General features: G+C 36.9%; 1 protein-coding gene and 1 long non-coding RNA gene across 2 annotated transcripts; one reads left to right on the top strand and one right to left on the bottom strand.

Annotated features, from left to right (window-relative positions):
• Positions 1-459: 459 nt before the first annotated feature.
• On the top strand, positions 460-13,276 carry LOC133529453 (vesicular integral-membrane protein VIP36). Its single transcript, XM_061867164.1, has 6 exons — positions 460-676; positions 762-877; positions 4,651-4,848; positions 5,548-5,710; positions 6,374-6,540; positions 7,205-13,276. The coding sequence occupies exons 1-6, from the start codon at positions 550-552 to the stop codon at positions 7,415-7,417; spliced, it is 984 nt and encodes a 327-aa protein (XP_061723148.1). The 5' UTR covers positions 460-549; the 3' UTR covers positions 7,418-13,276.
• A 1,045-nt stretch (positions 13,277-14,321) lies between these two features.
• Positions 14,322-17,680, bottom strand: LOC133529581 (uncharacterized). The gene is made up of 3 exons (XR_009801169.1): positions 17,203-17,680; positions 15,121-16,793; positions 14,322-14,646 (listed from the first exon to the last, which is right to left on the bottom strand). It is a non-coding gene; the product is annotated as an uncharacterized LOC133529581 (long non-coding RNA).
• Between the last annotated feature and the right edge of the window lies 1 nt (position 17,681).

Below are 17,681 nucleotides of genomic sequence, written 5' to 3'. Positions count from 1 at the left end.
AATAATTTTTTTTTTTATATTTTTTACCAAATTTAATTTAAAATGTATAAATTCAAAATATTTTTAGATATATCTCAATAACAATAGAGAATATTACGCGAAACTCTGCCACTGCCACAAATCCATCACAATCTGAGGAACGAGAAAATCGAAATTTTGTTATCTAACCTCTCTATCACTCTTGCATATTCGAGCGATGAAGAGGCAGATAAGGCCCGGTAGGCCCTTTGTAAACAAACCGCCTTGATGTATCAATTTCATTTTTTATCATCTGTGAAAATTTGTCAACACAACAGTTTAAGGCACAATATGTATAAGTTACTCTATGGTTTAGGAAAGGTGCTAGTACTGCACTCTGGCGGCAGAACATTTCAGTAATACTCCATATTGTCTTATTCTAATTCAATGACCGTCAGCACACCGTCAGAGTGGCCTTGGGAGATTTTTAGGTTGTAATCTGGCAACATCAGTATGCGGCTGCCAGCCGTCAGTTTGTGAGTTTGACATTTTCTATTGAGTTAGCTGATTTCGCTAGATTATACTACAAAAATGCAACAAATAAATTTCCAGCTAATACAATACTTATTAGCGGCCCTATTTTTTAGACCTATTCTAGCAGAATGGAATACCCGGGACTACGTGAGACGGGAGCACTCCCTCACAAAACCTTACCAGGGTGAGTGACCTGTGACTCTATAGACTTTGATCTTGTGAATATAATTAAATAAATACGTAAATATACGTTTATTGGTTAATTTCAGGAAGTGGAATGTCAGTGCCTTACTGGGACTTCTTAGGTAGCACGATAGTGACAACGAATTATGTTCGGTTAACCCCCGATTTGCAGTCCAAGTCCGGCGCAATTTGGAACACCCAGGTAACGTTTTTGTATTATCGTCAACGTAAATATGCATACCACGATAAGCAGGAATAAGGGCGTCGGAATACTTTATATGCTTAGTAATAAATACGAGCATAAAATGCAATTTTATGAGCACATTCTAGTATGAATATAAGGGCGATTTTGCTTTAAATGCCACTCGCTTATCATTGGAAGTAAAAACGAATACTGACGATTTAATAAAGTATGATTTATGTCACCCAAGTACTTGTATCTATTATATAAAATTTTATTTTTGGATGCACTTATGGCAGTATAGATTTTTGTAACATTGTAAATAGTAATTTGGCAGAGTGCTCAAATTGTTTGGCTTGAATGAAATTTATTGGCTGAATTGATAATTCAACAAAAATGTGAACATACTAAGTATTAAAAACTACACAGTTTTCTTATACTATGTTAGTGGCAAACAAGCATACAGCCCGCCTGATGGTAAGCAGTCTCCATAGCCTATGGACGCCGGCAACTCCAGAGGAGTTTCATGCGCGTTGCCGACCCTAACACTCTGCACCCTCCTTGAGCTCTCTGGCAACCTTACTCACCGGCAGGAACACAACACAGTCACCGTGAGATATATCAGAGCAGCCAATCTGTTCACAAATATTTGAACAAAACTGCTGTTATTATGTTATTCTCAATAATTTTCATTTTCATAATATTTATTCTGTGATCAAAAAAATACAGGTATCATCATTGTTTATTACAAAAGTACAACCATTCAAGGTTAAAGCTGAGATAGCATCAGATTTTATTGTGAAAATGATATTGTAGTACCAACAATCATCCACTTATTTCAACAATGACAACTATTTGTGGCCGCGGCCGGCAAAACATTGTCGCTTGCCATAAGGGGCCTCGTCAGGTTATTTGTATAAAGATACAACCAAATCTCATCCTTATGGCAAGCAACAAAGTTGGATGTTTTGCCAGCCGCTATCACATTTGTGCACTGAAGCAACTTGCTCTTCTATACGGCCTTGTGGACCGCGAAATACCGTACTACAAGTACTCACCTGCGCCAGTTCTCAAAAATGGTCGTACCACGCTCTATAGGGATCGATCTATTATCACTGACGGGACTATTGTAGCCAATAAGCCTGACATCGTGATAATAGAACGATCGCAAGGCCTCGTTGATCGAGAATCTCGTTAAAGCCGAGAAGGACAAGTCCAGTAAGAACCTAGATTTGGCTCACGAGATAACCGCCATGTGGGATGTTGATTCGACGATCATTGTCCCGATAGTCGTTTCAGCGAACGGTCTCATAGCGAAGAGTCTCGATCAACACCTTGAGAGACTCTCGCTAGGTGGTTGGATCACGGGTCAGATGCAGAAGGCGGTGATCTTGGACACGACACGGATAGGCCGGCGGCTCCTCTCTCTGCGGCCCTGACCACCGGCAGCTTGGGCCCTGTCCCGCTGCTGGTGGCTCCCCTTAGGTTAGGTTAGGTTTTTTATAATGTGTTTATTTCTTTTGTTTTGTTTTGTAAGTGTTTTTATATTTTACTTTTATATACATATTGTAAAAAGCCTAGCCTAAGAAAAGAGATAAATAAAGGAGATAATAATTAATTTTTTGACCACCCCAACTATTGTATAATGTGCAGTAAACTTTACTTATTTTTAATCTCATACGAAATGGTGCTGTTAATATGAAAATTTTAATTTTAAAATTATTATTTTAGAACACTGGTTTTGTAGTATTTTAACCAAACATAATTAGAATATTATCAAACATTCATACAAACTAATAATAACAACAGTGAGATGCATATAATACATTCTTTGCTATATGTTGCACAAGTGACTCACATGTTTGTTCAGATGTCTTCGTAAATGATAAACATAGCTATGGAATATTTTGACCGTATCAAGATATTTTAGCACTCATTTTTTAGTCCTGAATTTGTGATTAATCAAAACTAAGTATAGGCCTACCTTTTTTTTAATACTACGTCGGTGGCAAACAAGCATACGGCCCGCCTAATGGTAAGTAGTCTCCGTAGCCTATGTACGCCTGCAACTCCAGAGGCTTTACATGCGCGTTGCCGACCCTAACATTTGGCTGCGGTTGATGATCGATTCTTTGCTGGTTGTACAGTGAGAACAGAAATGCGAGTTACGAAAAGTCCAAAAAGTTCTCGGAATTTTCCGGTCAATTTTACAGGAATTCACTAAGGAAACTTTAATTATGTAAATGCAAATGTCACTACAAAAATATGACATGTTTCCCAATTTTCACTATTTGGAACCTTCGCGATTTCGGAGATCCCGACGGCACATCAGCACCTTTGCCTCAGTGCAATCGAAAATTAGACGGACTGACCCTTCGAGACAAAAACTGCACAATCCTCTTTAAGTACCCTATACTGGGTTTTTATTTAGTCACCTGCAATATTTTACGGGCTGAATATATAGGTCATACCGAGCAACTTTTACTATGGGACCAACCCAGAAATCGCGAAAAAATGTTTATTCTCCTATAGAAAATGTCAAGGTCAGCCAAATTGTATTAACCAGCCAATTTTTTTTTCGCGATTCGGAGTTGGTCCCAAAGTAAAAGTTGCTCGCTATGACCTATATTCTATATATTCAGCCCGCAAATTATTGCAGGTGACTAAATAAACACCCTATATACTTAATGAAAACTCATGTCCCTATTACCTGTAACCTTAAGTTATAAAACCTTAATCACCAATTACTTAACTTTAACCTTGATCTAGCTCTAATTTTCTCCCAACTCAAGGTTTACCTTATCAATGCTAAACTAACGTTTATAGCAAAATAAACTCTAGTTACTAATGGTAAAGTTGGTTATCCCTTGACATGGCTCAATTAATCAGAGCAATCGATTATAACTTTAGTTTTCAATTAATTTTGTTCGCAGTAAAGAAGGTGCATATTAGTTAATTAAGCATCTTTTGTCAAGGATTGATTAACACTGAAGACGAAATCCTATATTTTGTTAGGTTTTATTGTTATTCCTTATGTACAGTATGCTGCAGATATAACTGACCCCCCCTGCAAACAAGTTTCTATGCAGGGGGGGGGGGGGGGCAGTTGTCTCTGCAGCTTACTATACATTATATTTTCTAAAACCTAGTTTTTGTAAAGGTTACTTGCCACTTTTTTACATCTAACAATAAAGATATTTACATAACGCCCCATAATGGCATCATCGCCGTCTAAAACGCGTTTTCCACTAAGTTACAATAATAAGATTTTTTTAAATTGGTATTACCTCCGAAACTAGGCGAAGTCCAGAAAAGTTTATATGACATTTTAGTCTCTAAGGGCCTGTTTCACAATGTTCAAGTAAAGTCCTGAATAGGCTACTTGTCACTTATCTGACGAATAAAGTCATCGTTGACGTTTCACAATCTTCAAATATGCTTAACTGGTAGATAAAGTGCTAAGTTTAGCAGGAAGTTTTATCTGGCAGTTAATTTCTTTGTTAATTAGCTATCCAATACTTGGACATGGTGAAACAGGCCCTAAATGTGATCAGGAATACACTGAAAATCATTCGGTCTCCTCATGTTACACCGTGTATAAGTAGGTGCCAACACAGTTACCACTTTGAACGCCTATCATGTGCAGCGCGTCATCGTGAACCTTGTCGGAATACACGAAGGCTGATATTGGGTTGTAGCCGTACGCATCAGTAACGTCTTTGGCGCACATAGTTAACCATAACGTTTCAATGAATGTTGTACAATCAAAATAATTTTAAATATATTTTTTCCAGCCATGTTACACTCGCAACTGGGAGCTCCAAGTGCAGTTCAAAGTCCATGGACGAGGCAAGGACCTTTTCGGAGACGGACTCGCTTTGTGGTACGTCAAGGACCGCATGACGTACGGACCTGTGTTCGGTAGCAAGGACTACTATACCGGCCTGGCTATTATACTGGACACGTATAGCAATCACAATGGAGCTCACAACGTAAGTTACCCTTTGCTTGCTTGCTGGTTTTAGTATATTAAAAGCGAAGTATGGAACTATGCAGTGACGGGTTCGCTCTGTGGTACGTTAAGGACCGCATTACGTATGGACCCTTGTTAGGTAGCAACGACTATTATATTATACTGGACACTCGCAACCACAATGGAGCTGAGCTCATAATCTATGTGTAAATAAAGTTAACATTGTCATGTATGTGTCAGCGGGGTGTCATCTACATATATGTTGTGCGTGTGACATCTTTGTAACATATATAGTCTCGATACTCTTTGGTCTCGATTTAATGATCGGATAAGAGATGATTATTCCTGTGGTAGGCACAAATAAGAGATGACATCAATAAGTATGTTTTCACGTCGTGAATACATCTGAATTCATAGAGTATTTCGCTTTTTACGTAGTATCAATGTTTTTACTACCGTCCACATTCTTAATACTTGGAATCATAGCCAAATTAAGACATAATGATGCCGAAAGCATTGTTAGGCTAAGGGACCCCGGATTTATCAGATACGGTAGATTCCTGAGATATCTCTCGAGACATTGATCCATAAACAATTGCTTAATTTGTATACTGGTACAACACGCACGTAACAACTCGAGCGTTTTCTACAAACAATTCCTTATCGATTTAATTCGTGAAAAGGAAAAAAAATAGTAAGATAACATTTTTGTTTTCAGCATCAACACCCCTACATCTCAGCAACCGTGAACAACGGCAGCTTGCACTACGACCACGACCGCGACGGAACGCACACGCAGCTCGCCGGCTGCGAAGCGAAATTCCGGAACTATAACCACGACACGCATCTGAGCATTGTTTACAAGGATGACACGCTTATCGGTATGTGTTTTGTTTATTTCTTGCCATTTTGCATTGACGCAATCAGTTTTTCTGAACTTAAAAAAAATTACATTATTCCACAAATTGACTAAGTCCCATAGTAAGCTCATTAAGGCTTGTGTTGTGGGTACTTAGACAATGATATATATAATATATAAATATTTATAAATACTTAAATACATAGAAAACACCCATGACTCAGGAACAAATATCTGTGTTCATCACACAAATAAATGCCCTTACCAGGATTTGAACCCGGGACCATCGGTTTCATAGGCAGAGTCACTAACTTCAAGTTAGTCAAAATGTAGATTTTGATTAGATTGAAATTAAACCTTGTGTCAATGATGACTTTCACAAGTGGGAAGGCTTTTCTGTCTTTTGTAATTTCCATTATAAACTTAACCTATTGTTCTGTCTAGTAAAGTGGACCTCACAGTGACAAAGTGTCTATGTCTGCAATTCTTTGCATTTACTATAGCTAGCTGTAATCTGTTGATGGAATCCATAGGAGGCCTTTCGGAAGGTCGGTAAAAAAACTACTTTCACATTTAATTCTGACTTTCTAACGTCAGTGCATTGATATCTTGTCTAGATACTTAAAATTTCAGAAACAGGATCAATTATCATCAAAAGAAAGTAAATAAGCAATTTTTATTCCAGTATCAACCGACTTAGAAGGCAAGAACGCATGGAAAGAATGCCTCAGAGTGGAGAACGTGCTTCTACCCACCGGGTACTACTTCGGCGCTTCAGCGACGACGGGCGACCTGAGCGACAATCACGACATTATCGCTATTAAGATGTACGAGCTGGATCTGTTGGACTCGGTAAGAACTACTAAAATATTTTTTTATAGCTTAATTTTTGTCCCAATGCTGGGCAAAGGCCTCCCCATTCTTCCGCTTCTTGTCACGGGCCGATGCAGGCTCCCGCTAGTCGCTACAAAATGCATCGAAGTCGTGCGGCCGTATCTTTTTTGGTCTGCTTGCCTGTTAGACTGATGGTATGTCACAAATTTCTTAGGGTACCTATATTCGAATCTCTTGTTGCTTGGCTACAACACTGGTATTTTTATTTAACTCAGTTCTTTGTATATTCAGCTCGCGCTGCGCGGAGCTATTGGTACTCACTATTTTTATACTGTTACTTACTATTTATAAGCACACCTTTGTACTTGCACATTCTTGCGAATAAATTATTCTATTCTCGTATCGCCTTCATACATGGCGACCGTGACAGGACTCTTATTTGTCAGACGTCATTACCCGTATGCGCAAACCTAACAATAGAACTTTAAAAATGCCCTCTAAATTTAGCCCTTGACCGCCATGACGTCAACTGACGCTCGCGGCTTCAGCCCAATATCAACTTTCGTGCATTCCGACAAGGTTCATGATGACGCACTGCACACGGTAGGCCTGGCGTACCAACGGGTTAAGGGTTCCTTCAGCTGTCAAACGGATTTCACATATTAACACAATTTTTTCACAGCAAAACAAAGACGAGGACCGCTCCCACATAATACCATCAGCCCAAACCTTCGAGGCGCCCCGCGAGCATGTAGACGACCCGAAACCCGCCATGTCCGGCGTCAAGACCTTCCTGTGGATGATGTGCATCGCGATCATAGTCATCGTGTGCGTGGTCCTCGGCATCATGTGGTACCAGAAACGACAGGAGCACTCGAGGAAACGGCTATATTGATGGGAGAATCGCCCATACTGTTATAGGATCTTGCACCTTATTGCAACGAATTAAGGTCCAGTTAAGAATGTTAGAACAGCGGGCCTACCGCGAACACCGAAGTTCGCAAGTTGCGGGCATCTTTTTACCCCAATAGAGTGAGAAAGAAGGATGCCCGCAATTTTCGAACTTCGGTGTTCGCGGTAGGCCCTAGCAGTAGTGGAATAGGAAGATTAAAAGCGAAGCTCGAGGTAGATGGCGCTGCAGTGATGTTCTAAGTGACAGGTGGGGTTCAACCCCCATTTTCGAATTTCAAATACATACTTACAATTTGAAGACGATCGGTCTCGCCTAGTCGATAGTGACCCTGCCTGTGAAGCCGATGGTCCTGGGTTCGAATCCCTGAATTAAGGGTGTGTTTTATGTATTTACAACAAGCCTTCCGTGGGGCTTAGTCAATTTGTGTAAGAATGTCTTTTAATATTTATTTATAATCAAGCCTATTTTTTGTTTATGAAGTAAGCTTGAAATCTGTGCTTAATTATATTTTTATGGCTGCATTTTGCGTATATTACATGTATCTAAATCTATAAATACATTAACACATAACGGGAAAGATAGGATATATGTAGACCTGTCAGTTGGAATCTCTTCTCTAAAGCGCCCTCTGTATTGAGCGATTTTCAGTTTTTAACCCCGTTGAGGGATAACGTTGGCAAGGTTTTTTTATCCTTTGACTTGTTTAAAATGTGAAGCGTTTGCTAAAGTTATTTCTCGACAATGCCGGATTTAGAGGTCTGGAGGCCTCGGGCAATAAAGGAGTGGAGGCCCCCTGGCCCCAAATTTTTTCCAAATTAAATGGTAAATTTTCCGAATTCTCTATTGTGGGGGCAGTAGCCCCGGTTGCCCTCCCCTAAATCCGGCCCTGTTTCTCGACGTATTTATATGTATGTGATGTATGTCCTATTTGTAATAAACTATGCGTATGTTTTGTGAAGATCAACTTAACATACAAGAAAACATAAATTGTTGCATCAATCAATAAGGTTTCCATTCGAGTTTTTCGTTTGGATCGTTTACGTTAACGAAAGAGAAGTAATGTTTTCCTAATTGTTTTTTTGTGAAATATAGTTTGAGATGAGGGAGTGAATCTAATATAACATTTTTATGTAACCAATGTTACTTTAGTTACTGTACGACGGATACAAGATTCATTATTTGGCCCTTCCCTATACTCCATTTTTAAGATGCGAATTTTCCTAACCTAAAGTGGTTATTATCTTTTTCTTCCGAAATGCTACTTTTGAGGTTATAAAATTTCTAAAATGAAAAAAACGGGTTATGGAATAATTTTCTTTACGTTACATCGTAAACTTTGCGGAATACATGATGAATTACAGTAAAGTTCAAATACAATAAGGGCTCTCTTTTTTTACTATTTGACCGCCACAATAGCCGACAATATTTACATAATAAATTTAATCCAAATACATTCTGATAGTTTACCATAGCGTGTTTTATTAAACTTTGGAGGATTTAACAATTGGAGACGCCGTGTCTGTAATTTTTTGTACAAAACAGTCAGCTAATTTTTGCGGGGGAGGGGCACGACAAATGTATGGCTATTTGTATTTGTCGTAACGTGCAAATAGGCATGTCAGATAAATACGTGAGTCCATACAATACATATGGCCGAGGTTTTCGACAGAGGGGGGAGGGGGCTCTTAAAGGCGACTCCAGTTGTTAAATCCTCCAAGTATAAAACAGTCGTAGCAGACAAAAGGAATATCACGTTATATGTAGCACCCAAACATAGGGGACACTAATTATTTATTTGTAGTAAAACGTATTATCTTTAAATTGCGTCCCAGTCTAAAACAAGCACATTTTAATATTTGCGGTATGTTCCCTTAAGGTGCCGTGGGTTCAGAGAACAGGGTTTTTGAAAAAAGATTTAGATTAAAATACGGTTGCCAAAAATTTTATTAGCAATCTTTTCTTGGCTTTTCTAGGAGTAACTTCATCGATTCAAATTCTGATTTTTTGATGCGTTCAATAGTAAAAAATCACGAACATAACATATAGGTCTAAAATGCACCTTAAAAACTTGTAGTCAGGCTAAGCTAAGTTGGCAGTGATTTTGATAGCCTACGCCTACGCAAGTGTTATTTTTAACGTTAAACTTCTATGAAATGATACGTTGACATTTATTTAATACTTGCACCGTCTGAGCTATCAAAATCTCAGACTCAAAAAAAATTGTACAAAAGCTCAAAATATGAAAATTTGCTTTTAAAAATTAGCAATATTATGTTTGATCGAACTCATCGATTACATTTTTGGTAAAAATAACAAAGAATTAAAATTTAAAAACATGATATCCGCGATCTCGGCCCGCCCAGCCATCTCGTTCACACTTACGGTCAGTGAGTGAGAGAAGAACCTGAACCTAGATGGCCTTATAAATAAATTTGTTATGGGGATGGCACTTATTTACATGTAATTACTTATGCTGTGGATCGACACTATCAATTTTTGTTATTAATTTGTAGACTATATGAGCTAGACCAATGAAATATATAGCTTTGGTTATTTGGCTCTAGAATCCAAAAACTAAATTTATAAATGATCTGGAACATTCCTTATTTATTTTAATCCGCTTTTTCTTTGGTATACTTGGGCTGTCTATAATAAAAACAAATAAATTGTGCCTTGGCAGAAATGTAATATTTTATATAATACATAACAGATTAATAATAAATTACGATTATAATTTTATTGTTTTTTTGTGTATTGACATGGTTAAAAAATAATAATTTATAACAAAAAAATTATGCAACATAATTTAGACTTTGGCACAAACAATAAGGCTTATCGGAAATGAACAAAATATTTTCAACAGATTTATTTGTTTTACCTATAACAGGGGTCACCAATTAGTTTCTTCAGGGATCCGGTTTTTAAAATAAAATGCCCATTGCGTTCCGTTTTTACTCGTGTTTATTAAATAAGAAAACAAATAATATAGGTCTCCGGTCCGGATCCTGACTGCGATCCGCCATTTGGTGACCCATGGCCTATAAACTGGTCAAACCAAAACTAAACCATTTTTTGCTTATTATTTGCCAAGAAATATACAAAATTTGCATATGTAATAACTAAACAACTACATTAGTTTTAATATGGCACAGTGATGTGTTATTTTCTCATAACTTAAGAGTCATTTATAAGCAATAATTACATATCTCAATAAAAACCTGTTTGCCGCTGCTGTCACTTATAATAGTTATAATGCGATGTGACATATTTACAAATAAAGAGGCTGTCAATACCTAAAGCGCGTACACTGTCTATTTGTATCGGAGTAAATTAGATAGCACTGTCGCATGTTACTGGGCCTGGGCAAGGGAATAATAAGAAAATTATTTAAATAAAAAAAAGTGGATTATTAGTGTAATATTTTACTCGTTACCGGTTTAGATATAAATGTTTTGAAATTGTGATTTTAATTGCAGACCCATAAGTCAAAACAATAAAGACATCGAACCGTTTAATTGTGATTTTAATACCAATCTTTGCAATTATTTTCTATCGAGCCGATTTCGTTCAATCATGTATCGAGTACGACCACGGTCTTTGAAATACAATTAATATAATATATATTTTCCTGACTTTACAAATAGTCTTTCTTAAAAAACTGTTTAAGTAACATCAATTTCAAGGACATTGGGTGTTGACAGCCCCTTAATATCTGTAAGTAGGTAAGTACCATAATAAATTGAGTGGCAGTAAATGGGTCAATATTATTATTTAGTTAGTACTTAGTATAACGCAGTTTTGCTCTCCTATGTCAAATTTGGTTAGAAATGTATAATTGTATATTATTTTAGTTCTAATTGATTATCCTATATCACATTATTATTGTTTTTATACATAAACAAATGTAACCTGAGTAATAATGTAAGCACACAAGTTGGCATGTATAATATGTATTTTACATTTTCTTTTATTCGAATAATTATTTTTGGGTTATAAAAATACAATTGTTAATATTACTTTAAAGAAACTGAGACCAGTTCTGGCGAATTATTATTGGCAAAAAGCAGCCTAATTTAATATAACTGTTAATTCTGTTTACATATTACTCAGGCTATTATCTAAGTTAAGAAACAACTACCAGTACATGTAACATAAACATAATAAAAATAAAACCTCATTTATGTATTATATGAAATCTGCCCTAGTATCTAAAAACCATCTTCCCCTGTCGCTATATATAACTTTAGTCATTAGAGTATGGTGGGATTACTCCGGATCACAATAAAGAGTATATTAAAAGAAACATCACTGCCGTTACAAAATTGACACGTGATTTGTTGAACAAGAATATAGTACTTTAGACAATCGTCATATAATAGAGAGCTTTTCAGTTGAGTACCGTGTTCAGGCAACGAAGCTTGCTGAGTTGCCTAAGTGAGGTACGAGATTGAAAAGCTTGATTATATCACTATTGTATACAATACCTTTTCTACGAGTTATCTAAAATAATACTTTTTTAATTTTTTACTATAAAAACTAAATATTTAACGAAATTTGGTAAGTATCTCAGTAGACAAAAATGTAGTACAAAAGAGCCCGTTTAGTCTTTTCTATGGGAGCGCGGCAGCACGTGATTTGTCAATTTTTTTTTTATAGTTGACTACAGCGCATCTAAAAGAATCCTATAGTTGAGTTGGGAGACTATACATGAAAAGTACGCAATTATAGTTTACTATAAGAAATCTTAATTCAAGCGTTACAGTCGCGAGTAGAAAAATACTATTATTGTTTCTAAATTACCGTTATCTGGCAAAATAGGCATACTATAAAAGAAAATATAATAGTTATTTAGTTTTTCGACTATTTATGATATTGTCTCTCTCCTTTCAACGAAGATTGCTTTGTGTAGTGGAAGATAGAAGGTTATTGAGGCGTAAACTAAAACAACAAGTGACAATTTTGGTAGATATTTTACTAAACTTGTTAACCAAATTACCACGCCTCTTCTAATAAGGATATGTAATCATAAAAAAACACGAAATACGCGAATATTTTTGCACCTATATTTATTTACAATAAGTAGACAGAAAAATATCACATAAAAGTATCTACTTCTAGAAAAATTGTTATTTGTGCCACAAGAGAGGAAAGTTGTTTTTTCTTGCGAGGGACTCAAAAACACGAGATATAAAATAACTTTGCTCTCGTGTGACACATACAACTTTTCATCTCAGTAGTGAGAACATATTAAAGGTTAAAAAAATTCAACATCAAGTAAAGTTAACCACATTTTTTTACATTCATGAATGAAATGCATCATCATTATGACGAAAGCTTCTAGAAATATTCCTGTATTCATGGCCTTCACTAAATTAAAAAGCTATTTTGTCTTACTCCCTGGAGTGGCGAAAGTAGGCTTGTTCGAGCTGCTGAGGTGAAAACGTCTTTTCACTGGCAAGGACTTAACCTAAGGTTCATCGTATAAGTAAAGTTGGCTGTTGGATTTGAATCAAAAGAGGTGGGAAATAGGGTTTAATTTCGTTCCTTAAAAAAATGCTACTCTGTTACAATTGAATATATTATTTAAAATATGTCTTTGAATTAGGTACTATAGGTTGGACGATCGGCCTTTGGTGGATAAAGTAAATATACTTTATCCACCCAAGGCCGATCGTCCAACCGTAATAACACAGATATTATGTATTATATAGTATAGGCAATTTGAATCTACGACTTCGGCGGTGATTGTTTGGTTCGCAAATCACATTATTGTTTAGTATGTGCGAGGGTTTTTATGTATTAGTGTGTTTCCAATTAATCATTTATAAATTTTTTCTATAACTGTGTTTTATTTTTACCACTGTAGGATTACATTTAGGCCGCGGACTGGACGCAGGCGACCGGCGGGGCGGTGAACGGCAAATCAAATCCGTTCATACATTTAGTCGGCGTCAACGCCGGTCGCGTACGTCCACGCCGCGGCCTTAGGACTAAGTGTAAGGCCTGAGTGGACGCTCCCTCGCCGGACCCGGCCGAGACCGGACTAATCCCAACAAGGCCTAGTTTACCCTCTGGGTTGGAAGGTCAGATGGCAGTCGCTTTCGTAAAAACCAGTGCCTACGCCAAATCTTGGGATTAGTTGGCAAGCGGATCCCAAGGGGCCCAGGTTCCCATGAGCCGTGGCAAAATGCCGGGACAACGCGAGGAAGAAGAGACTAGTTTTTACGAAAGCGACTCCCGGTCTTCCACTCAGAGGGGCCATCTTATTGGGATTAGTTCAGTTTCCTTTAGATGTTTTCCTTCACCGAAAAGGGTCTGGTAAATATCAAATGAATAATCATAGGTACATCGTATAATTTCCGAAAAGCTCATTGGTTCACGCTCATGAGCCAATTCCCATTTAATGATTGTGTAATAATTCTATAATGGGAATGGACCAAATTTCGATAATTTCTCCGAAACCATTAATTTTCCTTGAACATACATGAAGGGTTAATGCGCTAACTCGAAGGTCAGAGTATTATATTCTTTGCTGAAGGTTCTCTATCGTCGGATTCGTGGGCCTTCATTTGATCAAAGATGAACATATGTTCATATGTAAAAGAGAAAGATGCCTGCAATTTGCGAACTATTTCGCGGGGTCCTACGCAACATCACATCCTATTGCGTTTGGTTATTTACATAAACATTATTTTTCAATTTATGAATATAATTATTCTTTGATTATTGTTTATTTTTTAGTCAATTCTTTGTAATTGTTTGATAAATAGTTAATATTTTTTAGAAAGTAAAATATATTACGCAAAAACTTTGTTTCATTCACGGAACATTTTTAGCAAAACGAAACGCAGTTAACAAACAGTCAAACAATGACACTAACACCCGCCGAACAGCGCCAACAGAGTCAATTAGCGCTATTGATTTATCTATTTGTTCGGTCGATCTTGCATCCTCTCTCTCTTGGCATACCTTAGATTCAACATATGGGAGTGATCACTACCCTATTATTATTACATTTCCATCTTCCATTCCTCCATCTCCAAAACCTAGCCCTAGGCTTAAGTATAATTTAAGTAATGTTGATTGGAAACTTTTCAAAAGCCGCGTAGAGGAGAAATTGTTGTGTTTGCCCACTATAGATGCTAGTAATGTAGTTAGCTGCTCAGTTGCCTTAGCCCAGACGATTACCGAAGCAGCTGATGAAATTTTCCCTGTAAAAAACAGTGTATCAGGTAAAATACCTTCTCCTCCTTGGTGGGATGATGATTGTTCTCAAGCAATCAGAAACCGCAAGGAGGCAGAGAGAAGTTATCGTCATTCGATGACAAATGAAAATTTCGAGATATATATACAAGTTGCTCGTGAGACTAAAAAATTACTGCGCAAAAAAAAGTTCGAAGGCTGGAGACGATTTTGTTCATCTCTTAGTCCTAACGTGAAACCATCCATAGTATGGAATAATATTAAAAGATTCAGACATGCTTTCAATGAGCCATCTAGACAGACACTTCCTCCTAACCTTGCTAATCAGTTCATGGACAAATTAGCACCAGCATCAGTCCCCGAAGAACATGTTTTCCACCCTGCTGCCTTTTCATTTGACTCTTCCTATTATACTGTATTTAATGGGCCTTTTAAAATAGAAGAGTTAAAAGGTATACTAAGTAGTTTAAGAGATACTTCACCTGGGGATGATGGAGTCCCATATTCCTTTTTAGCAAATGCTAGTGATGGTATTCTCTCTTATTATCTGAATATAATAAATTTTGTCATCCAATCTGGTACAGTCCCGGATTCTTGGAGATCTCAAATAGTTATTCCTATATTAAAACCCAACAAACAAGCAACAGATGTTTCTTCTTATCGTCCAATTGCCCTTTCTTCAGTATTTGTTAAAGTAGCAGAACATTTGATTAAAAACAGATTAGAATATTTTGTAGAAAAAAACCAATTACTTTCTCATAGTCAGTTTGGATTCCGAAAAGGTAGATCTACCTATGATAGTTTGGGTATATTAGTTGCAGAAATTAGATTAGCATTTTCTAGAAATGAGTCTGTAGTAGCTGCTTTTCTTGATATAAGTGCCGCTTATGATAATGTTTTAGTCTCAGTATTACAAGCAAAACTTCATAGATTAGCTGTACCAATAATGTTAAGCAATTTCATAATAAATCTTTTATCAGAAAGGTCCATTAGCCTTCTTATAGATGACAACAATAGGATTTCCCGTTTAGTTTGGAGAGGTCTTCCACAAGGTTCCGTATTAAGTCCATTGCTATATAATATCTACACATCCGATTTAGAGTCATCCTTAAATGGCACTGTCAGAATTTTGCAATATGCTGATGATTTATTATTATATTCACCAAACCTTTCTATTGAACAGGCCAGTAGATCCATTACTTGTTCTTTGGGTTTATTGAAGTTATGGTTAGATTCAAATGGTCTGGAACTCTCAGTTCCTAAAAGTGTTGTAGTTTTGTTTACTAGAAAACTGTTTCCTCCTCCAATCAATGTGCAATTTAATAACTGCTCCATTCCCATTAAAGATAAAACCAAGTTCCTAGGTGTTATTTTAGATAATAAATTAACAGGTCTTCCACATTGTGATTACATAGTTTCTAAATGTGAAAAAAATATTAATATCCTTAGGTGTGTTTCAGGAGTTTGGTGGGGTTCGCATCCTCTTTGCATAAAATTAATGTATAATGCCTTGATAAGAAGTATTCTAGATTATGGAACATTTTTGTTAGAGCCAGGATTTGTAGCAGGCTTCCAAAAATTAGATCGTATTCAATCAAAAGCCCTGAGAATGATATGCGGTGCCATGAATTCAAGCCCTATCAATGCTATGCAAGTTGAGTGTGCTGAGCCTCCACTCCATTTACGACGCCAATATCTTTGTGATAGGTTTATTTTCCGCTGCTCCCAATTTTCTAATCATCAACTCTGGGTTATCTTGTCTAACCTCCTGCTTCAAATAACTACTTCTAACTACTGGAAGCACAAGAGTCCTCCATGTTTGATTAAAAGTTTTCAAAAACTTAAATCTATTTCAGCTCCCACTGTTAGCTCTTCAACACTTCCCATTTTCCAGTATGAATATGAATCTGTAATACTTGATCCTCCAGTTCTCCTTAATATCGGCATTTCTAAGAATGATGTTGAACAAAATCAACAATTCCTGGGATTCATTGGAACAGATGGCCTAGCTGCTGATCATATATACACAGATGCTTCTAAGATGTCTGACAATGGGTGTGTTGGCATTGGTGTACTTCACACCCAGTCTAATATTTACCAAAAAATAAAGTTGCCTCCAGAGTCCTCTGTGTACAGTGGCGAGTGCTTTGGAATTCTGAAAGCAATAGAATTCATCATTATAATGCATCTTAAAAAAACTATTATTTTCTCAGATTCTCTAAGTTCACTTCAGGCAATAGCTAAATTTCCTTTCAAATCTAAATCTAATAACCCAATTATTTATCAAATCCGTAGCCAACTGTTAAAATGTCGTCTTAAAGGGTATTCGGTTTCCATTGCCTGGATCCCTGGACACAGAGGGATTAAAGGCAATGAAAGGGTGGATGACTTGGCTCGAGATGCCATTAGTTCTGGGGACATGTTTCCGTTTAGGAATGTTGCTGAAGACCTGTTGGCACTGCCTAAATTATATCTAAGAATGGAATGGACAAAATTATGGGCATCTGGTGCGGGTGCCGCTGCGTTACATTATCGTAGCATACAAACAACAATTCCTGCCAAACCTTGGTTTGCTAAAATCTCTTTGCCAAAGCCTGCAACTAGTATGTTGATTCGTATGAGATTGGGCCATGTATGTACACCGGAACACCTGAAACTACAAAATCGTGTGGCCAGTTCTGCATGTATTTGTGGAACTGATCCCGCTGATCTTAATCATATCTTTTTTTCTGGTAATTGTAACCTATATGACCGTTCTATATTATTAAGACAGCTGTCAGATTTAAAAGTTCCGTTTCCCACATCTATTACAACACTCCTGTATATTAATGATTCATCTCCATATATATTTAAATCATTGTATTCTTTTATTTCACGTCACAACATTAAACTTTAAATTATTTGAATTATTAACCTTTTCCTGATCCTTTTCCAAAATTCCGTCCTACCCGTTTTAATGTAATCCTTAATTCCGTTTCCCCGTTTTACTCGTCTGGCTGAATGCGCCAGGAGCGCGAAGCCATTAAAAAAAAAAAAAAAAAAA

Source organism: Cydia pomonella, chromosome 21 (genome assembly GCF_033807575.1).
Source record: "Cydia pomonella isolate Wapato2018A chromosome 21, ilCydPomo1, whole genome shotgun sequence".
Lineage (NCBI taxonomy): Eukaryota > Metazoa > Arthropoda > Insecta > Lepidoptera > Tortricidae > Cydia > Cydia pomonella.
This window is presented reverse-complemented; position numbering and strand designations above follow the sequence as displayed.

Coding starts and splice junctions, on each gene's coding strand:
- LOC133529453 (XM_061867164.1), top strand. CDS start 550: ATGCAACAAATAAATTTCCAGCTAATACAATACTTATTAGCGGCCCTA. Junction 4,849..5,547: donor ATCACAATGGAGCTCACAAC/GTAAGTTACCCT, acceptor TTTTGTTTTCAG/CATCAACACCCCTACATCTC. Junction 6,541..7,204: donor AGCTGGATCTGTTGGACTCG/GTAAGAACTACT, acceptor ATTTTTTCACAG/CAAAACAAAGACGAGGACCG.